The sequence below is a fragment of the Sebastes fasciatus genome, chromosome 15, assembly GCF_043250625.1.
Source record: "Sebastes fasciatus isolate fSebFas1 chromosome 15, fSebFas1.pri, whole genome shotgun sequence".
Classification (NCBI taxonomy): Eukaryota; Metazoa; Chordata; class Actinopteri; order Perciformes; family Sebastidae; genus Sebastes; species Sebastes fasciatus.
This window is the reverse complement of record NC_133809.1, coordinates 2,925,875-2,948,337: the sequence shown is the minus strand read 5'-3', so window position 1 is coordinate 2,948,337 and position 22,463 is coordinate 2,925,875. Positions and strand designations below refer to the sequence as shown.

Here is a 22,463-nt window from a genome sequence, read left to right as displayed (position 1 = left end):
AGTGTTACCCCCTTTTTCTTATTTTCGCTTGATCCGGTCTATCTGTTCGCTCTGAGAAGTCTCGTTCTGAAATCTCTTGTCACATCCACATTGTCGAAATCCCGCTAAATATTCAGCCATGACATTGAAAATCTTTTTAGATAACACTGAGCTTCACTTTCTGTTCTCCAACAACAACAACAACGGTGTCCCGTGGCGCTCCTCTCTCCAGCTCTCACTCATGTTTCCACCGTTGTCTTGTGGCAACGAGTCACATGACACAATAGCAAAAAGGAATGGCAATTTCTCTGTAGGGTTCATAATGTTGTCAGACACTTCTAATAACAATCTGAGCCTGTTAGTGGTAAAAACAAACACTTTTATTGGACGTAAACTGATGGTGGAGAGTTGCCCTGAGCGATTACATTACAGCCTGTTTATCGGCTGCTGTCTGCAGCGCTACGTAACTTATGATATACAACAATTAATAAAAGGTCAATATTTGTCCCAAGACGTATCAGTCTACCTCTGTAGTAGACTGATAATCAAAAAGTGGTAAATGTGTCTACCTGTTAACACGCGGCCGTGCTGTGTGTTGCAGATCTGTGTACGAGCTCCCCTCAGACAGCCGAGGAGCTGGAGAGCAGGAGCAAGCTGCTGCATCTGCTGGACTCGGTGATCGACGCTCTGGTCTGGGCCATTTCCAAGATGGGCCTGTCGACCCAGCAGCAGACTCTGCGTCTGGGACACCTCACCATGCTGCTCTCTCACATCCGCCACGTCAGGTACAGACAGAGACGACAGGAAACGGCCAAACCGCAGCCGAATCCAGAGACTTTTAAACACTAGCCAACTTTATGTCTTTTTTTATTAGTAAACTCTCACAAACGCATTCACACATTAAAGCTCAACAGGTATGAATGAGCACGTACAAACACTACAGTCTCTTCCGATTGAGGTGGTTACATGAGGCGTGGAATATTAGGGTCCATGTAAACGCAACATGTAATTCACTCTTCCTGCTCTCTGTGTCGTCTTCCCCTCCTCTTGCAGTAACAAAGGCATGGACCACCTGTCCAGCATGAAGAGGAAGAACGTGGTGCTGGTGTACGACCTCCTCCTGGAGATGCTGGACGCCAACACGTCCAGCAGCGGCAGCCAAGCGTCGTCCTCGCCGAGCTCCGACTCGTACTCCGACCAGCATCAGTACCCCCAAACCCCGTCGGCCGCCGACCACACCGCCGTGCCTCCGCATGGACCCAATGAGGCCCCGATCCTGGACAGACACCTGCAGGCTCTGCCCCTCCAGTCCTCAGCGCCATTTCAGAGTTTAGCGGCGGCTCACATGGTCAGCAACGAGTAAGTTACAGTGACGGATACTTTAGTAATACCACCAGGGATATTTTATTACCAGTGAAGGTGCAGCATTCAGAGTTTTACTTGATTCAAATGTTAAAGGTATTCAACTATTTTGATGATTACCTTATACAACGCCACTTATAAATGATCCGAACTATCCCTTTAATGACAGTATTTGAGCAAATGTACTCTTTTGCTTCGCCTCTGGTAAATAACTGTACCAACTTACCTCCCAGTTACATCCATCAGGAGCAGTGGTCACTGGATGCAGGAGACGACGGTCCATCGGTGGAACCAACGGGCTACATCATCGCTGATCGGGTTGTCATGGAGACAGCCATCGAGGGGTGACGGGACTGGAAGAGTCTAACTGAGACTGAACTTTTAATGGCTTTCCACCCCCCCCCCAAAGATCGAGAGAAAAGGAAACAAAAAAAAAAAGAAAGTGCTGTTGTGAGGTAGTTTTTTTTCTCCTGTTGAGGTGTTTTTAGTCTTTGAAAAAAAAAAAAAAAGTTTTTTGATCGAATGTATATTTTGTGTGCGTAAATATTTTTTGTGAATGTGCACTACAGTCGGTGTTCGCGAGGACGTCGCTGAACCTCTGCCAGTCAGTTTGAGCTCTTTTTTAAATATCCAGTATTTGTATCTCTTTTTTCACCGTCGGTGTAAACATCCAGAACAAGCCGTCTCCGACCTGCAGCGACTCACAGAAAGGTGCATGTGGTCAACACACAGTTCCCATCCATTTCCATTTGAGGGTTCTTAGTCATATAGCTTTAAAAAAAGGCAGTGTTTTCTATCGCACTCTGGTGTTTTTCCTCCTTCACTACTACTCTGTACTTTGGTGTTTTAATCGGTGCCTGTTCATCCAGGATTTTTCTACTCTCTTTGTACAAAACTACTAGTTTCAGTGGAGTCAAGAAGCAGCAGTTTGACCCCTTTTCCACCAATTTAGCTCTGGTTCTTGAACCGGTTCCTGTGCGAAACCGCCCGCATTTCCAGCAGAAGGATGTGTCATCAACGGAGGGCGTTGCACAATGCACAACGGAAGTAAACAGTAGCAGCAAGATGTTGGGTTGCATTGATTACTTGCAATTTTTTACAGATATTTGGTAACACTTCATTTTACAGGTCCGCAAGTTTCATGGTAATTGGGTGATAATTAACCTATTTGAAATAACTGCTAAATTACCCCAATACTTAACTCAAAATATATCAAAAAATTACTTTATTATAAACATTATTTAATAATTATATTCCGCTATTTCCCAATAGCTGATAATGTATTTAATACATTTCCAGGAAAAGAAGACAAAGTTAATTGATATGCTTTATTTCCATGTCTGCTGATAAATAGATGATAATTAGCAAATAACTTCTTTGAAATTTCCTTAAAAAAACTCCCCGAATCATGACGTTAGACAATAAGTCAATAATTATATGCAATTTTAGCATATAATTATTAAATAATATTCATGATAAAGTGATTTTTGAGGTAAATATTGAGGTAATTCCAAAGAAATTTCAAATAGGTTACTTGCTAATTATCACCTAATTACCATGAAATTTGCAGACCTGTAAAATGACGTGTTACAGAATATTTATTACATGGCTTTGTTGAATACTCAGTTCTGATTGATCAATCACAGCGCTCTACGGTCTGTTATTTCTTTATAACAGGCCGTTGCTATGTATAACAGGCCGTTGCTATGTATAACAGGCCGTTGCTATGTATAACAGACCGTTACTATGTATAACAGACGTTCTGCACAGTTCTGATGTCAGACTCTGGAGGACCGTTTTTGTGTCAAATTATTGATTTCTTCCGTAAGTAGCAGTGTAATAAGCGGGATAATGTACAGCTAGCGGGTCATTGTTGTGAAATAAACCTCTTTAAGGCGATGCAGCACACGGAGGGGTGGACCCGTGGGATTTATTTCACAACAATGACCGGCTCGCTGTACGTTATCCCTTACTTGTTTTTATCCAAAAAAAACAAGCATGGTCCAACTATTAATGAAACCACTGCACACTCTTTTTTCCCATTGCGATTTCTCACCTGACTTCTCCATTGTTGCTATCTACAACAAAAGAACGTATATTGCCATTTTGGACTGAAAGCGACCACCGGACGCCAGTAAAACATCCGCCTAAAAAGTGCCGTACAAAAGTATAACAAACTTATTTCTATTCTATTGTCATATTCTACTGAAATGACCTGTGTTGAACAATAAAATATTATAAATATAATAAGTGTTTTCAGTCCAAAATGGCGGCAGCGGCTGTTGTCAAAAAAAACACCGGAGTTTCGTCTCTTTGCTTCTGTAGTCTTTGGCTGCACCCTCTGTTTCCAACCCAAACTAGAATATGACGCGCCCACTGATGTCGTCACGGTTCGCACTTCAGGTCAGGAAAAACCTGATACTTTTTGGTACCAACTTTTCGGGTTTCAATTTATCTTTGGTCGAAATGCTCGAAATGAGGTGCGCTAACCAGAACAGAACCCGCTCCATGTTGGTGGAAAAGGGGTATTTGTGGCCTTTTAACAAAAATGACTGTTATGATGCAAGCTTTCTTCTCTGTTCATCTGGTTCAACTCGGGCTGGATTTACACAATATGATACCTGGCACAGATCTGTTCCTAGTTCACACCAGCAAAACTGAAAAAAAGTCAAATTTCACTCGATACACTTTAGTTGAAAGCCTCTTAAAAAGATATTAAAACGAATCTTGTAAATATATCAACTTGCTAATTATACTAACTTCTCTATGTAAACCATTAAAACTAATGAATGAAGTCCTGTCAGCCTCAGCTGTACTTTAACCGTATTGGTAACCTGCTAATGCGAGCATATTATGATGCTACTGTAAAGATTAGTACATCGTTAAGTCCAGCAGGTTGAACAAGCTAACCTGTGACGTACTGTTAGTATGTTTCTCTGAATTTAATTACCAGCAAAACATCTAAATATAAGAATATAGTTAGCATATTACCATGCGAACTGTATGCATTTTAAGATACTAACATGCTAAACACTGGTGTGTTTTTCAAACTGTTTAAATGTAAGTTTGTTTTGCTGCAAAGAAAGCAAAATGGAAAAAAACATAGGCCATTATTATATTAATTTAATGCACATAAATGTGATTTAAAACTGTTTAAACAATTTAAGGCGGTTTATACTTTTTACCTGAACATAAATTAAAAACCAAACAGAAAATGCTCAGTACAGATCTACTGACTCTGTACAGAGAATTCCCTTTACATACTATATTAAAGTATAGTAGACCAGATAATGATCATTATTTGCTAGTGGTTAATTTAAACTTACATCACACCTGCAGTAGGTGTTCTTAGTGCAAACTATTATCTTTTACAGGTATATTAAATTCAAAGTAATTAGGGATATATACAGTAGAATACTTCTAGTAAACACTACCTTTATGTTACACTGATGATTTACTAATTAAAGCAAATTCTGCCTCCGCCTTAACAAAAGACTGTTTATATGCATTTTTATATTCGGTTAGTTTAAGTTAAATTTTGCTTTGACTGAACATGATGGAACCATCAGTGTTCTTTTCTGTAATTTATGAATATCCCGAATGGATAACACATGAAGAAATACATGTTTAGTTGTTCTTGGCTTTACAGACACGAGGAATTGTTGGCTAAAAGTCTGTAAATGATTTGTCTTCTGACACGTTTAACGCCTCGTGTTCGGGGCTTGTTTCCTGTACAGTCATTTGGTACCTTCCCAGTTCAAATAACTTTGTTTTGATCCTTCAGAATATTTGGATTTTTACCTCAAAACGCATCATTAGCTCCTTTTTTTTTGGACGTCCAGTCATGAGCTGTGCCACTTCTCTGCCAATGTAAATTCAGCCTCAGTGCCAGATTATCCTTCAACTACAGATACATGTTCACTATCCTTTCTTTTCCTGATGTCTGTAACTTGCACATGCATGCACACACACACACACACACACACACACACACACACACACAAACACACTCATCGAAATCTGATGCTGACACACATTCATATCTGAGATCTTGTGTAAGTTTTTTGCCTGTCAAACCTGTCTTTCTCTAACCCAGCGACATAAACAGTAAACATTCAGCCACAAATCAAGGCAGTTTACTGTCAGTCAAAAAGTGACAATCTACACATCCCATAAAATAAGAGTTCATGAAATAAATCAAACTTTACACACTGTTTGTTGTTTGGTTCTGTTCTGCTGAGTTTATGTACAAATTAGGATCAAATCATACACTCTATTTAACATTTAATCAATAATTCAGTAATATTATTAACATTGTAAATGACGTACATTTAATGCCGCATTTAATTCTGTAATGAAAAAAATTATTTAATTTCAATTTTAACCATCAGTGTATGTAAAACATATAAACAGGAACACAAAATTACATATAGTGGTTAATATTTTAATCTGTAACATGTTTATTTTTTATGGTTTTCATCACTTGTTCTTTCTAAATGTCCTTACTGCAACATTACAATAATATTAATTTGATATATTTTCCTTTTTTAATTTTTTATAATATTTTAAGACATTTAAATTCATTTTCATCATGCTTTGTGAATCATTCTAAATAATGATATAAAAACATAAAAAAAATAAATAGGGGATTTCATGATTTTCTTTACTCCCTGAAAAATGTAGACATTAACCATACACGAGATATTCTTTTTTGTCGAACTTTGTGAATCATTGTAAATATTAATATCAAAATATATTTTTTTAAAGATAGAAGATTTTATGATTTTCTTTACACCCTGAAAAATGTACAAAAATATTTAGTTTTTTTATGACAGATATTGCATTTCTAATGTCTAATGTCCTTAACGCAACATTACAATAATGTTAATTTTATACATTTTCCTTTTTAAATTTCTATAATATTTTTAAGACATTTAAATTTATTTTTATCACACTTTGTGAATCATTGTGAATATTGATTTAAAAACTTTTAAATAGAGAATTTCATTATTTTCTCAACACCCTGAAAAATGTAGACAGTAACCGTAGATGTCAATATTTATACACACACAAAAAAATACATATATATGTTGTATTTTATTCTTGTGTTACAATTTTAATGTCTTCACCACAACAGCTGGACATGTTTTGGAAATTTTTCGACATAATATACTATGACTTTTTTACACTTTTTTCGACATACTATACTATGAATTTTTTTTTGACATACTATATTACACTGTAAAAACTCTAACTCGTATTTGTTGGCATAATAAAGCGTTTCAAGTTGTTAAGACTTTGAAATATACGTTATTAACATTTGAGTCAAAAATATAAGTCAGTCCAGCAAATCAGACATTAAGTTGGCGTCAAAACCATTAAGTGAGTTCATAATACTTCTATCTCTCAGTTGTGAACACAGACTGCAGGTTGTGAGTCAACACAAGGGGCGAAAGTTCAGATAACCCTCGTGTCTTTGTTGTGAATGGAGGGAAGGACAACTTTCAGAGTTGAAGTTTGAAGTACTCCGCCCCCAGTCTGTCTGTCTGCACCAGAGCTGCAGTCTGTCTGTCTGCACCGGAGCTCCAGTCTGTCTGTCTGCACCGGAGCTGCAGTCTGTCTGTCTGCACCGGAGCTGCAGTCTGTCTGTCTGCTGTCTGCACCGGAGCTGCAGTCTGTCTGTCTGCACCGGAGCTGCAGTCTGTCTGTCTGCACCGGAGCTGCAGTCTGTCTGTCTGCACCGGAGCTGCAGTCTGTCTGTCTGCACCGGAGCTGCAGGCTGTCTGTCTGCACCGGAGCTGCAGTCTGTCTGTCTGCACCGGAGCTGCAGTCTGTCTGTCTGCACCGGAGCTGCAGTCTGCCTGTCTGCACCGGAGCTGCAGTCTGTCTGTCTGCACCGGAGCTGCAGGCTGTCTGTCTGCACCGGAGCTGCAGTCTGTCTGTCTGCACCGGAGCTGCAGTCTGTCTGTCTGCACCGGAGCTGCAGTCAGTCTGTCTGCACCGGAGCTGCAGTCTGACTCCACACAGGTACGTTTAACTTATTTTTCGTTTGATATAGTTGAAATTGTGTCATATTTGTATTCAGAGTTCTATGGTGTGATACATTAACAGATACGGTAGATATTACCATGACAACAGTTAACGTAAACACTATAACGTTAGCTTAGTTAAGGACAGCTAGCAACTAGCTGATGCTAGCGAGGCTTGTATGGACCAGAAGCTTTCAAACAGGGAGGACGATGTTTCTGACTGGTTAGTCTGAATGGTATTAATGTGTTGTAACGTTACGGTAACATTACGGTAACGTTACGGTAACATTACGGTAACGTTACGGTAACGTGTCGGTACAGTATTACAGCTACAGGGGTAGTTAGCTGCGTCCACATGTCAACGGCTAAACTGCGCTAACCGTTAAGCTGTTAATGCTAACGGGACATTGTGGTCATTCTAGACGGTGTAGGTGAGTAACGGTAGTGTTGGTGAGTAACGGTAGTGTAGGTGAGTAACGGTAGTGTAGGTGAGTAACGGTAGTGTAGGTGAGTAACGGTAGTGTAGGTGAGTAACGGTAGTGTTGGTGAGTAACGGTAGTGTTGGTGAGTAACGGTAGTGTTGGTGAGTAATGGTAGTGTTGGTGAGTAACGGTAGTGTAGGTGAGTAACGGTAGTGTAGGTGAGTAACGGTAGTGTTGGTGAGTAACGGTAGTGTTGGTGAGTAACGGTAGTGTAGGTGAGTAACGGTAGTGTTGGTGAGTAACGGTAGTGTAGGTGAGTAACGGTAGTGTAGGTGAGTAACGGTAGTGTAGGTGAGTAACGGTAGTGTTGGTGAGTAACGGTAGTGTTGGTGAGTAACGGTAGTGTAGGTGAGTAACGGTAGTGTAGGTGAGTAACGGTAGTGTAGGTGAGTAACGGTAGTGTTGGTGAGTAACGGTAGTGTAGGTGAGTAACTGTAGTGTAGGTGAGTAACTGGTTGTAACGGTAGTGTAGGTGAGTAACTGTAGTGTAGGTGAGTAACGGTAGTGTAGGTGAGTAACGGTAGTGTAGGTGAGTAACTGGTTGTAACGGTAGTGTAGGTGAGTAACGGTAGTGTAGGTGAGTAACGGTAGTGTAGGTGAGTAACGGTAGTGTTGGTGAGTAACGGTAGTGTAGGTGAGTAACGGTAGTGTAGGTGAGTAACGGTAGTGTTGGTGAGTAACGGTAGTGTAGGTGAGTAACGGTAGTGTAGGTGAGTAACGGTAGTGTAGGTGAGTAACGGTAGTGTAGGTGAGTAACGGTAGTGTAGGTGAGTAACGGTAGTGTTGGTGAGTAACGGTAGTGTAGGTGAGTAACGGTAGTGTAGGTGAGTAACGGTAGTGTTGGTGAGTAACGGTAGTGTTGGTGAGTAACGGTAGTGTTGGTGAGTAACGGTAGTGTTGGTGAGTAACGGTAGTGTAGGTGAGTAACGGTAGTGTAGGTGAGTAACGGTAGTGTAGGTGAGTAACGGTAGTGTAGGTGAGTAACGGTAGTGTAGGTGAGTAACGGTAGTGTTGGTGAGTAACGGTAGTGTTGGTGAGTAACGGTAGTGTAGGTGAGTAACGGTAGTGTTGGTGAGTAACGGTAGTGTAGGTGAGTAACGGTAGTGTAGGTGAGTAACGGTAGTGTAGGTGAGTAACGGTAGTGTTGGTGAGTAACGGTAGTGTTGGTGAGTAACGGTAGTGTAGGTGAGTAACGGTAGTGTAGGTGAGTAACGGTAGTGTAGGTGAGTAACGGTAGTGTAGGTGAGTAACGGTAGTGTAGGTGAGTAACGGTAGTGTTGGTGAGTAACGGTAGTGTAGGTGAGTAACGGTAGTGTAGGTGAGTAACGGTAGTGTAGGTGAGTAACGGTAGTGTAGGTGAGTAACGGTAGTGTTGGTGAGTAACGGTAGTGTAGGTGAGTAACGGTAGTGTAGGTGAGTAACGGTAGTGTTGGTGAGTAACGGTAGTGTAGGTGAGTAACGGTAGTGTAGGTGAGTAACGGTAGTGTAGGTGAGTAACGGTAGTGTTGGTGAGTAACGGTAGTGTAGGTGAGTAACGGTAGTGTAGGTGAGTAACGGTAGTGTAGGTGAGTAACTGGTTGTAACGTTAGTGTTGCTGTTTGAACTAAAGTATACGTTAGTTAGCTGAAGGTTTCGTGTCTTAACTAGAAAGCCACTCGGAGAGTTTAGACCTCCTCAAGGACAAAGGCCCGTCGCCCGTAGCGGCCACAGTCAAGTCCGTCCGTCCGTCTTCCGCCCCTCCGGTTAACACTGTTAGCTCTCTCAGCACTATTGCCTCAGATGCACTGACACAACGGGCCGATGGTCGACCGACGGACAGTTTGGCTCTGCACCTCCATGTGTGCTTGTGAGGTCGGAGTGGGGGAGTGGAGGAGTGGAGGAGTGGGGGAGTGGAGAGTGGAGGAGTGGAGCAGTGGAGAGTGGAGGAGTGGAGGAGTGGAGGGTGGAGAGTGGAGCAGTGGAGTGTGGAGGAGTGGAGGAGTGGGGGAGTGGAGGAGTGGGGGAGTGGAGAGCCATGTGCAGACTCTTTGCATAAGCTATTCTAAAAATGATAACTTCATAACTCCAAATGAATGGGACAGAATATTGTATTAAATTTGTCAAAATACTGTGAATTCCAGAGAGCAGTCTACTGTTTACAATTACATTAAATTGATATGTTTAAAACTTATTAAGAACCTGTTTGAGCGAAAATGAACCACATCATTAATTACTCTTCCACTGCCTGCTTTGCTAATTTCCAGCAAATTGTCACCTTTGTCTTTCAGATTGAAATGAATGCAGTCACAGAAACCTTTCCGGATGTTGCTGCTTTGGTCCATTGGTGGAATTATGGACAATGAGGTTTGAGTGAAAACACACTTTTTTCAATAAGACTGAGCAAAAAATGTGCTTCTCATGCTGTCCACAAAACACCAGCAGATGATGGCATGCCAATTTGATAAACAAAGTCTTTTCAAGCCAGTGTTGCATGTGGAGAAAGTAACTGACATCAAAACACCTTCTTTGGATGATGTCCTTTTGCATTTTAGGTCTTTCAAGCTTGTGGAGAACATCTATGCAGACACTGAGATTTTCGATCCTGAGGCTCTCAACAACCATCATCCATTGACTGCATACACAGTGGGAGGGAAGATACTGGTGACCCCAAAAGTGTGCCTGCTGCATTGAAGGGACGCAGAATGGTGAGTATACTGATTACTCTTCATAGATTGAGTCTGTTGCTTCTGCTCTCGTCAATAGGCACCCCTGTCTTCAAGAACCGGGCAGTGTAACGGGGTATGATGGATGGAAAATGAGCATAAAATACAAACTTGGTAATTACAGGTCCAAGCTACGTAACGCAGGCTGCATTGAGGTCAGCATTAACCGGAGAAGAAGCGGTGAAGATGATGGTGCAGGTCCTTCTTTGAAGAGAGCAAAGCGAGGGGAGATTAACTATGTTCCTGACCACCCAGATACCCATACTGATGACTCGCTGGAGGAGGAAAGACTAGCTCTGGTTGAGGAGTTAAAGAAGAGGAATAAGAATGTTGCACTCATAAAGCAACAGATGGAGGTGACATTCTCCCTGAGGCGCAAGGAGATTGTGGAGCTAGTGCCTATGGTGTCAGAGGTTCAGGAGCGGTGGCCTGCTCTGTTTTACGAGGCAGAGGTAAGCAGCTGAGCAAAGAATATATTATGTTGTGTTTCAGATTTAGTCTTTGCAAAATAAGAATCTGAAGTTGTTTACTTCCGTTAACCCTCATCCTACCAACTGGGGTACTGGCAGACCCCAAAGGTATACTTTTTGTCATATCTCACATGCTTTGTTCTATCATTTAAATTTTTCATCACTTTGTCAATCAATTTGTTCCTTATGACTTCATATCATTGTTTTCTGTTTTAATTAGTGATTTTTAAAAATACCAATGTATTGGGGTCCTGGGGGTCCCACCAAAAGCACCCAATTGCAGCCTATGCAGTTAAAATAGGTAAAATATAATAGATAAATCAAATGTTTGCCATGGGTCCTAATTTATTATTAGTGTAATTAATGTCATCCTTCAGATGACATTAATTACACACAATAATGTTTTGAGATGGCATAAGTTAACATGGTGCTATGATGGTTGTTTCTTACAGTAGATTATTCTTGGGGACCCCAGGATGAGGGTTAATACAATACATATTTTAACATGAGGATGATGTTGAAATTGTATTGACTTTGTATTTGACATTTACGTTTGCTGTTCTGTTCTTCAACAGATCAGGGAAGAGTTTCTTCGGATCACCAACAAGGACCTAATAGACAACTTCGGAGCAGCCATTAATCAGCACACTCCTAGGCTCCTTAAACTCTATCGGGCTAAGCGGACAGCTTTCCCGCCTGAGATGGATCAACTCCTTAACAGACTGGATGAAGAGGTGAATTTTTAGACTTAATAATCTCATTATTCTTGACATTATGGAAATAAATGTATAAAAAGGATTTTTTTTTTTTTTTTATAAAGCTGCACTAATCAATATTTTTAAATAAACAATGGGTCAAATTTAAGGTGTTGCTCATATTGACAAACCATCAGAATAACCCCACTGTACACTACCTAAGGGACAGACAAAGATAGCGACAAGGTGGTGAAGAAAGTGGAACACCTAACAGCTAAAAAGCCAGCTATTTATATCAGTTAAAAGGAGTAAATCTTAGACTTTCATTCAACAGGTATTTGCTGGATGTGGAAGAGGACAGCTGTTTGCCACATAATCAACCTTATAAGGCCATAATATATCAAGTGTGTGATTGTTTCAGTCTGTTGAGTCCTGCACCTAAGTGGGCAAAATAAATAAAAAAATAAATGCAGCTTTAACACAAACTGTGAAGCATGTTTCCATGTTTGTTCTTAGCTTTCTTCATGTTAGTTACATCTTGGTGTAATTTTTCTTCCAACCCTTTATGTTTCAGACATCTGACATCACAGCACATCGACACACTGCAGCCTTGAAGGGCCTCCCCTTGTATCTCCGTGACAGTCATGAGAAGCTGTTCAGGAACTGTCTGGTGAGTGGTTATTAGTAGAAAAAGTTTAAGTTACTGCAACTTGAGTTGAGTTAACAGAAGTAAGGATTCAAAGTTGTTACAATATGAAATTATAAGTTACTGCAACTTGAGTTGAGTTAACAGAAATGAGAATTGAAAGTTGAGCAAACTCAAAAGCAAAACTTAAAATGTTATGTTTAATTGCCCAACTTAAAACTCTGCTGAAGTTTGTTACCTTACAATTTTGAGTTCTGCTAGCTTTTTTTTTTTTTTACAGTGTATGACTTTTTTAGAAAACATTTTGACATGCTATACTATGACTTTTTCTTTCGACATACAATACTATGTCCTTTTTCACTTTTTTTCGACTATTATGACTTTTTTACACTTTTTTCGACATACTAAACTATGACTTTTCTTTTACTTTTTCTGACATACTATAGTATGACTTTTTAAAAAAAAAAATTCAACATACTATACTATGTATACTAACATACTATACATAAGTACTATGACTTTTTTCACTTTTTTCGATATACTAAATGACGTTTTTTCACTTTTTTAGACATACTATACTATGATTTTTATTTAATTTTTTCTGACGTACTATTGTATGACTTTTTTTAGACATACTATATAATGACTTTTTTAGAAAACATTTCGACATACTGTACTATGACTTTTTTATGTCGAAAAAAAAAGTCATAGTATAGTATGTTGAAAAAAGTTAAAAAGTCATAGTATATTATGATGGAAAAAACAAATCATAGTATAGTAAGTCGAAAAAAGTAAGTAAGAAAAGTCATAGTATATAGTATGTTGAGAAAAAGTCATAGTATAGTATGTCGACAAAAAGTCATTGTATAGTATGTCAAAAAAGTCATAGTATGTCGGAAAAAAATAAAAAAATTAAAAAAGTCTTAGTATAGTATGTCGAAAAAAGTAAAAAAAAAAAGCCATAGTATAGTTTGGCGAAAAAAAGTCATAGTATATTATGTCGAAAAAAGTCAATGTATCGTATGTCGAAAAAAAGTTAAAAGAAAATCATAGTATATTATGTCGAAAAAAAAAGTCATAGTATAGTATTTCAAAAAAGGTAAAAAAGTCATAGTAAAGACTGACTTTTTTCCCCCCGACACGCTATACTATGACTGTTTTATGACTACGCCTCGTGTTTGGGGCTTGTTTGCTGTGGTGTTTTTGTAATTATGTCCTCATTAACCACCACACTGTTCTCCTCCGTTATTTGGTACCAATTTAGTTCAGATAGCTTTGTTTTGATCTGGCCAAACAAACCGAAAGAGTGAATCCTTCAGAATATTGGATTTATACCCCAAACGTATAATTTAGGTCCTTTTTGGACGTTCAGTCATGAGCTGTGTCTCTTTTCTGTCAATGTAAATTCAGCCTTTGTGCCAGATTATCCTGCTATTGTTAAGATACAGATACCTGATGTCTGCAGCTTGTCATATTTCAGATCTTGTGCAAGTTTTTACCTGTCAGCTCTTAGCCAGCGATACAATAATCATGCAGCCGCAAATCATGGCAAACAGTTTATTGTCAATCAAAAGTGACAAATCTATACATCCCATAAATAAAGAGTTCACAAAATAAATCAAACATGACACACTGTTTGTTTCTGTTCTGAGTGTGAGGCGGAGATTATGTACAAATTAGGATCAAATACTGAGTTCTTTAAATCAAATCATACACTCAAACATTTAGGATCAATTATATTATTAACATGGTAATTGACGTACACTTAATGATCTTTGATTGTGCATGTACACCGCTACATTCAATGCCCAAAGGATCACTTACATTCATGTGCTACTCCGAGTGTGGCTTGTTAGAGATTTTGACACCTGTCATGTACATTACAGTATAAACCACAAAGTGTATTATTAAAAATCTGTTTTTGTTTTAACCCATTAGATGTTCGATGCCTGCAGGGCTTTACTCCATGGAGCCAACTCGGACAGCGTTAATTAGGTAAGTTATGAACGACGGGTAACAGGGGTATAGTTTAGTATAGTTTTAGGTGTAGTCTTTGTACTTTGTTAAGCAGCTGAATGGCAGAGTGATATGTGTTTGCTGCTGTTAATATCTTAACATAGAACTCCCTGTCAGATCTAATATTGCTGCGTCAATATTGAGAATCAGCTCCTAACTCTGTACAGAACTTTTAGACTCGGTAAACTAACGGTTTTGGTTTTACAGCTGCACTGAATCTGTGTCGGCTGGATGTGGAAGTAGGCAGTTTTTAATGCTACTATATTAGCCAATAGGGTTGGGACGATGCACCTATCTCCCGATTCGATATATATATTGCGATATTTGTTAACTTTTTTAACACTAAACCATGGGACGAAGTTGAATCATACACTTCTAGGGACTTTTACTTTGAATAATATCTAAATTGATACAGTAAAAGTGTTTGATTTTCAGCATGTATGTAGCGTCTGCCGGCTTGACTGCATGTTACCGCGATACGATAACGTTTCCTGTTAACATGCAGCTTTAGCCGTGATGTCTAGCTCTGCTTTTCCTGTCAATGTGTGAAACCCAAAGTGTTTCCATACTTTACTGGATGTGTAGTGTTTACCACTTTGGATTTAACATGTGAGGGTGCAGGTCGTATCCACGCAGACCCTCCAACGTTTTTTTTTTGTTTCGGCTCGCTGCGGTTTGTTTTGGTTGACGGATACGGAACGGATATGACGTCATGTTACAAAAATAAAAGCGGTAACTTCCTTCCATAGCCGCAAATATATCGATTCTGGCATTAATAGGTGAATTGATTCCCCCCCCCCCCCCCACCCTTATTAGCTAAAAACACTTGATTAAGTACCGTTATATCAGAGGTGTGTTCTGCCCCCTAGTGGTCAATATTCGCCTAATTCAGCTGTAATTTGAGGACTCTTTTTTTGCAAAACTTTTCAGTACAGTGATCTGCTAAAATATTCAAAAATGACCTCCAAAACACTGGCCATAACATAATCATAGGAAAATATCTCAGTCATTTTTATCACACCGGCGCTTAAACTACTGCCCCATGTTAAATTACTTTGATAGATTTCAGTACCACACTCAGAAACAATAATTTAGCTATTTCTTTCTCGGTAGTTTGCCGTTATATATATATACAAAAAAATTCATCAATAACGCCATTAAAAGTACATTATCTGATAACGTTCTGGTAGTTCTGTTGGCTACAGAAAGGCATGTCTGCAGATGAGTCACTGCCATCATTTAAAAAAAAAAAAAAAATCATCTTACAGATCGTATCTTAAATATCTCTAAATCAAACAAGTGTTCTGTACAAAATGTGATTTATCAACAAGTGGCTGCCTCCTGTGAGGAAAAATAGCTGCAGTGGTAGAAAATGGCTAGTGTGCTCCTCGCTCTCTGGATGCTTTGGTAATATCTGTCCTTTAGCCTTCAATGTAGATCCCACAGACTGAAGTGAAAATACAAAAATGAAAATATACTGTAGATGTTTAGTGGGGACGTTAGACGGCAAATCTACATATAAAAATGACAAAACTTTAAAACAAACCAATGATATGGCTTCTTATATATATATATATAGCTGTGAGCAAATATATATTTTTAAATACACCAAGTGTCTTTAAACTTGCATCTTAACACTGTGACGGTCCATTTCAACCTCACATACTGTTATGATCAAGTCATTCAGTCTTCTCCTCGCTGGGCGTCATATGGCAGTGTTCATGTGGGCGGAGGGCCGTTGGTGTAGCGCAGCATGGGGTAGAAGGAGCGGGCGAAGTTGTTGGACAGCGTGCAGCTGTAGTTCTCGTCAGACAGAGGCACCAGGCAGGCCAGAACCAGCAGCATGAAGAAGAGCAGGTGTAGGGGGAAGGCAGCTCTAAGAACCCGGTGGAAGTACGGTCGCTGTGGAGAATAATCCCTCCTCTCCTCCCTGATGTGGACAGATGGTATAGAAAGTTCATTTTTGACTTTGCAGCTGTAGTTTCACAAAAAACACTTTACTCAAAGTCCAGTTAAGAACTTTTTCGGACCTTTCAAGAGTAATAAAGACGTGTCTTGGTTGTTGTTTTTTTATTTTTGTAAGTGTTTTCAATGCATTTTTTCTCATTGGTGACTTTTGCAGGATACCTGGAGCTACATGACTTTACCAACCGCAGTCACCATGATCCGAACAGAAAACTGGAGGCCTGGAGGCAAATTAGTGTGACACCTGAGATTTTGGGTGAGTCGTTTTCATTAATTTAAACTGTACTGTTAACTATTAGGTAGCGTACAGTTCATAGTTTGTGTTAAGCTAGTGGTTCTCAAATTTTGTCTGTCGTTCTGTCAGATCGGGGCCTTAAGCTACACAGAGTGCCGTTAAAGATTATAAAAGTTACCTTTTAGTCGCTGGTTGTCCGACTGTAGCTCCCCGTAGACCTGCAGCCTCCACCTGAAGCAACAAACAAGTCACAGGTTCATAAACATATGGAAGAAGTATTATCAGCAGAATGTACTTTAAGTATGAAAAGTAAATGTACTCATTGTGCAGTAAAATGTCATATTATTCAGTATTTTTACAGTGTAATGTTTACTTACATAATCTGAATTTAAAGGCACTGAAAATGACTAACTGCATGAGTTACTGTACATCTCTGTTCTGTACCTTGTGCAGCAGACCGATGCTGTCCATCTCTGAGCTGGTTGAGCAGGTTTCCTGAGACACCGACAGCAAACAGACCATCAGATACGACTCACAGAGGTCACAGGCACGTATCTGACTTTACCGTTGATAGCATCTCATTTAGAGTAATGTCGAACACTAGAGTGACGTACATTTATATATATTATAAAAAATAAATAAAAGGGTTTTGTAGGACAATTTCAGCCAATTAAGATTCATTTGGAACAAACAAACAAATATATAAAAAAATGGTACAGCTGTAAATTACTGTAAAGTCAGCTAATTAATTTTGTATAAATTGATAATTCTAACACTTTTTGGCAGGAAAAGTAAATCACAGCGGAGCCGTCATGCACCGTCAACCCAGACTGAGGTAAAAGGTAAAGTGGACCTACCAGTCTTCCCTGCAGCGTGTGCAGGTCAGCGGCGACCTGTCGCAGCAGGAGCTGCAGTTTGTTGCCGATGACGTGGACCTTCTCCTTGGCCTCCACGCTGTCCTCTCCGGTGGCCTCCAGGAGGAGCTGAGAGGAGATCTCCTGCAGCGAGGAGACCTGCCGCTGGCGGCCGCACAGATCCTCCTGCAGAGCCTGCAGCGGGGGGGCGACAGAGAGCACGGCAGTCAGTACACAGCTGGGACTGAACAGTGGTTGATATACAGACAAATAAAATAATCAGCTTCAAATGATGACAGAGTGTGTATTTGTTCCCTGTTGAAGCCTACAGTGCAGAATTAAATGTACAAGCCAGTGATGTAACTGTATCTAGCAATTTAAACTCTTTTGGTCAAAATATAGACCTGAGAGGGAAGAAGAGCACTTTTTAAGAAGTCAAGTTTAAAGGTCCCATATTGTAAAAAGTGAGATTGTCATGTCTGTAATAGTATAAAGCAGGTTTAAGTGTCATAAAAATACTGTGAAAGTATTGAAACGTTCAATATAGGGAGAAACACACACAGCCCGTATTCAGAAATTGTGCGTTTGAAACAAGCCGTCAGGATTTCTGTCCATTTGTGATGTCACAAATATACAATATTAACACCATTACACAGTTTTAAACATTCTAAATGTGTCCCAGTGTATTTCCTGTTGCAGTGTATGTGAATAACATCAGCTGACAGGAAGTAAACATGGTAACTGATAATGAACATAATACGGGACCTTTAACTCAAATCGCCAGTATAGAGACAGAGCCTTGACAGGACATTAAGATAACTCAGTAAAGAGGAATCAGCCATATAAAAAAAAAGACTACTTGAAGTAATAACTTTTCATGGCAGTGATGATGAAGTGATCAGCGGTCTGCTCACCGTCAGCGTGTCTCGGTGCTCCAGCAGGGCGGAGCGGGACGTCAACCGGTCGCTGACGTTCACGGCGCTGAGTTTGTTCTCGGCCTGAGCGAGCCACAACAGCAGGGAGTGCAGCATCACATGAAACTCCTGAAGAAGAAGAACACGGAGGTCAGAGGTCACAGGAGCTGCTCGTCTTTTTACATGCTTAATTTAAACGTTTATCAGATGACATTTTCTAAACCACAACTATCATTTCAAACTCTTTATTCTATGATGTAAAACTGTTGACATCACACACCTGACACTGCATGAGTGCAGAGTGCAGCCTCCTCTCCCAGCTCTCCAGGCCGCCGCAGGCCTGCGTCCAGCTGTGATTGGCTGAGCTCAGAGCTTCCTGCAGCTCCCGCAGCTCGGCGCTGTCGCCCCGCAGGAAGTGACGGCTGCTCAGGTTGGCGGAGATCATCAGACACTTGTAGCTGTTGAAGGTCTTCTGCATCTCCTGGACAAAAACACAAGGAAGAGATGTGATGAAGAGTTTCTCCTCCGTAACTGAACAGTCTCGTGTGATTACACGTTGTTGTTGTTGTTGTTGTTGTTGTTGTTGGCGTTTTACCTTTAGCTTCCTGATGTTGACTTCGAAGTCTCGGATGCTGGTGGACGGTGCGATCCGCTGTAGCCTCTCAAGCTCTGGCAGCACCCTGCCCAGCCAGGAGGTGACATCACAGAGGTCAGAGTTCAGCTTCTGCCACTGCTCCAGGTCCTGCTTGATGTCCATCTCTTTGTTGAACTTCTGTACTTGTAGCAGCTCCCAGCGCTCGATCACACCTGCAGACACACAAGAGTCACAGTTATTAAACACTATTATGATGAGTTGTGCTGTATTGTTGTGTTCAGACTCTGTTTCTCATGATAGCTCTTATTTTAGTTGGGTCTCTCTTAATACGTATTAGCAGCATGACTTGTTTAATCTATTTCATGGTATCAATCAGGGTTTAGTGAATAAGTGTACATGTGAGTGAGCATTAAATGGTATTTCTAAGGGTTTCTTTCTACAACTGATAATGTAACTGTGGGTTATTAAAGACGCTAAATGCACCAAATAAATCATTACTCCTTAACTTGTGAGGCATTTGTGTGAATACTGCAACAAACAAGACGCTCACAGAGAAGATTCATGATATTTGAAATATCTTTGGGTTTTGGATTATTGGTTGAATAAAATGTGAAAATATTTTGTGACATTTTATAAACTTAATTAAATCACTTGATCCAAAAAGTAATTAGTATACTCTATTATTAATGAGAAGAATCCTTAGTTGCCATTGTCTGCCAGTGCTGTTTAAAAACACCTTTGAAAGTTGCAACATCATCTTTGTGAGAGGAAACCACAGGCTTATGCATTTTCTAAAATTTCCATCAGGACCTTGAATGCATCATTTCCCCGTTATGTCATTTAATTACCCAGAAACTCCAGCAGAGTGAGACCTCTCCCCCCTGTTGTGTATCTCTGTCAGCGTACCTGTGCTGGTCTGCTTGTCGGCCGTGCTGCTGGTCAGACCCGGATCCTCTAACTCCTCCTCGTCATTCAGGATCAGCTTGACTCTCTTCACGCTGTTGATGCTGCCGCTGCACTCCGACATCAGCTTAGCCTGAACACACACAACACACAACTTTAACCTACAACACTCGTCTTAACATGGACGACTTAAAGATGTCAAAGACGTTGATGTGTGTGTCCTTACGTAGCCCTGCTGGTGGTAGGGAGTGCTGGTGGTGTGTGTGGGAGACGAGCTGAGGCCTCGGATGATTTCTCGGGGAACTCGTTTCCGCTCTGGGGAGGCGGGCTGGTGCCAGCTGGGCGGGTCGGTTACTGACTTCACTGAGGAGAGAGAGAGAGAGAAAACGTTTAGTAAAGGTAGTGTGAAAAGAAGGAAGAATGAGGAAATAGAGAGAGGGGCAAAACTGAAAAGAGAAAAAGGTTAATTCAAAAATAAACCACAGAGACAAAAGAGAAAAGTGATAATGGGAAAACAAGGAGCACAATGCTGTTCAGACTAAGTGCGAAGCAAGTTTTTGTCTCCCTTTCTTTACTCATGCAAGTTGGACCACTGGTTTCATTATATTTGTGTTCTTTCGCGCTAGACGCGCCGGAGAGGGGAAGGAGCTGGTCTCCATAGATACCAACAACTTTTCTTTCCTCCATCAACCATGGAAGAAATAACCCTTGTTGCTGCTTCACACATGTCATGGAAGTCACAGATATGTCAGAAAACCAAACGCTGTCGTGTCAGGTTTCATAACGTCACCCGGCGGCAAGCTGTATTCACATACAGTGCCATTGCACTGACTGTATCTAGCAAGCCACACGTTGCTACTGCGGTATGAATCCCAAATAAACAGATTGTGCTGTGATTTAATTACAATAAACAGACTAAAAAGATGCCGAAATAACTACATAATGATGCAGATTTGTAAAAAGTCTGAATTCATGTTTTGTCAGGTCTGTTACCATGACGACAAGCAAACAACTTTTAAAATGCTTGTTATCTGAATGGAGTCTGGAGGGATCAGTGCCGGGCTATGCAGCTGCTCCATCAACACTCAACATAACGTCATAAATACGGCAGCGACGTTGTTGTTTCTACCAAAGACAGTCTGTTTATACACATACATTTCTACACAGAGTTTTATTTATTTTCTCCTTTTCTGATTCAACGTCGGTGATGACAGGAGGATAAGCTTTCACAACACAGCGTCACTGGAATTTCTCTCTCAAGTTGAAATATCACAACAAATTTGCGTCTATTTGCCTCTTTGCATTGACTTTGTATGTAATCGCGCCGCGCGAAAAATTTGCTTCGCTCTTGATCTGAACACACCATAAGGCTCGTCACACAGCCTTATGATTCACACAAACCATCTGACACATGCATAAGACTAAAGTATCTGTCAAACATGCAAAAACAGCATCATAAAAACACAAATGGATTGCACAAATAAATAAATAGCATCCATTGTCACGTCATGCAAGTTTTATAAAGTTTTGATCTTGGGAAACAATTGCAAGAATTAATATAAATGTAGGAGTATAAGTAATATAGTGATACGTTGTAGTGGTGCACAGTAGGGCTACAACTGACGATTACTTTCATTGATGATTAATCTGTCAATTATTTTCTTGATCGATTTGTTGTTTGGTCTATAAAATGTCAGAAAATGGTGAAAAATGTCCAAGATGACATCCTCAAATGTCTTATTTTGTCAACAACTCAAAGATATTCAGTTTACTGTCATAGAGGAGTAATGAAACTAGAAATTTAAAAGCTGCATTTAATTTTTTTTGACTTTTTTCCTCTAAAAAAAATGACTCAAACCGATTATCAAATTAGTTGGCGATTAATTTAATAGTTGACAACTAATCGATTAATCTTTGCAGCTCTGGTGCACAGTCTCTCTGTGACCTTCACATCTGTAAGAGAGAGAGTGGGCTCTGAGGTTTGAATTCATGTCATTGTTTCTCGTAGTCTAGGCTTGATTTCTGAATAAAAAACTACCTTTTCAGCGGGTACCTGTCAATTTGTAAATACTACACTAAAACATAAGAAACCACAATACAAACAAGTTCTGCCACTAAGCAGCAGTTATTACCTGACAGGGCGCTGAAGAAGGTGGCGTCCTCGTCGTCCTCGTGTGACGACGATCCTCCCACGTCGACAGTGTGGTCCCACTCCAGCGGGATGGAGTCCACGCTGACGGGGGTCTCTCTTCCCGACCGCTCCAGAGGGGGCGCTAGGAGGTGACACATGACCTGTCGTCCAGCTGAGACTCCGCCTACTGAAGGAACCTCCTCCTCCTCCTCCTCCTTCCTCGTCTCCTCCCAGGAGGAAGTCCCGTTGGTCAGATCAGGTGAGTCGTCCAGGTCTGTGTCGTGGTCTGACAGTTCCCTCTCCTCCTCCAGAACCTGTGAAAACATTGAAAAAGAAATTTAGTACCAAAAATGAAAGTGTACTCAGAGGTCAACCGACTCCTTAATGACAGACATCAACTCTATCGTTAATAAACACACACATGCCCGAAACATCCATGTTTGTATATGGACTGTAATAAAAAGAAAAATGCTGGAAGAACATTT

The 22,463-nt window shown here is 40.3% G+C and overlaps 2 protein-coding genes and 1 long non-coding RNA gene across 4 annotated transcripts in view; 2 read left to right on the top strand and 1 right to left on the bottom strand.

Moving 5' to 3' along the window:
* Window positions 1–5,555, top strand: part of esr2b (estrogen receptor 2b) — a 31,531-nt gene extending 25,976 nt beyond the window's left edge. For both annotated transcript variants that reach the window (XM_074661007.1, XM_074661008.1), the window contains exons 8-10: window positions 581–764; window positions 1,033–1,338; window positions 1,575–5,555. In XM_074661007.1, the coding sequence (XP_074517108.1) occupies window positions 581–764; window positions 1,033–1,338; window positions 1,575–1,689 (605 nt within the window). In that variant the 3' untranslated portion in view covers window positions 1,690–5,555. The remainder of the gene's footprint in view (window positions 1–580; window positions 765–1,032; window positions 1,339–1,574) is intronic.
* An 8,345-nt stretch (window positions 5,556–13,900) lies between these two features.
* On the top strand, window positions 13,901–17,509 carry LOC141783614 (uncharacterized). The gene is made up of 4 exons (XR_012597314.1): window positions 13,901–14,360; window positions 16,504–16,602; window positions 17,035–17,132; window positions 17,368–17,509. It is a non-coding gene; the product is annotated as an uncharacterized LOC141783614 (long non-coding RNA).
* The window catches only part of syne2b (spectrin repeat containing, nuclear envelope 2b), a 151,644-nt gene continuing 144,361 nt past the window's right edge, over window positions 15,181–22,463 (bottom strand). The window contains exons 118-127 of the mRNA XM_074661006.1: window positions 21,980–22,292; window positions 20,074–20,210; window positions 19,851–19,980; window positions 18,945–19,156; window positions 18,630–18,830; window positions 18,350–18,478; window positions 17,439–17,630; window positions 17,026–17,076; window positions 16,760–16,812; window positions 15,181–16,311 (exon numbers count right to left, since the gene is read on the bottom strand). Of these exons, the coding sequence (XP_074517107.1) occupies window positions 16,101–16,311; window positions 16,760–16,812; window positions 17,026–17,076; window positions 17,439–17,630; window positions 18,350–18,478; window positions 18,630–18,830; window positions 18,945–19,156; window positions 19,851–19,980; window positions 20,074–20,210; window positions 21,980–22,292 (1,629 nt within the window). The 3' untranslated portion in view covers window positions 15,181–16,100. The remainder of the gene's footprint in view (window positions 16,312–16,759; window positions 16,813–17,025; window positions 17,077–17,438; window positions 17,631–18,349; window positions 18,479–18,629; window positions 18,831–18,944; window positions 19,157–19,850; window positions 19,981–20,073; window positions 20,211–21,979; window positions 22,293–22,463) is intronic.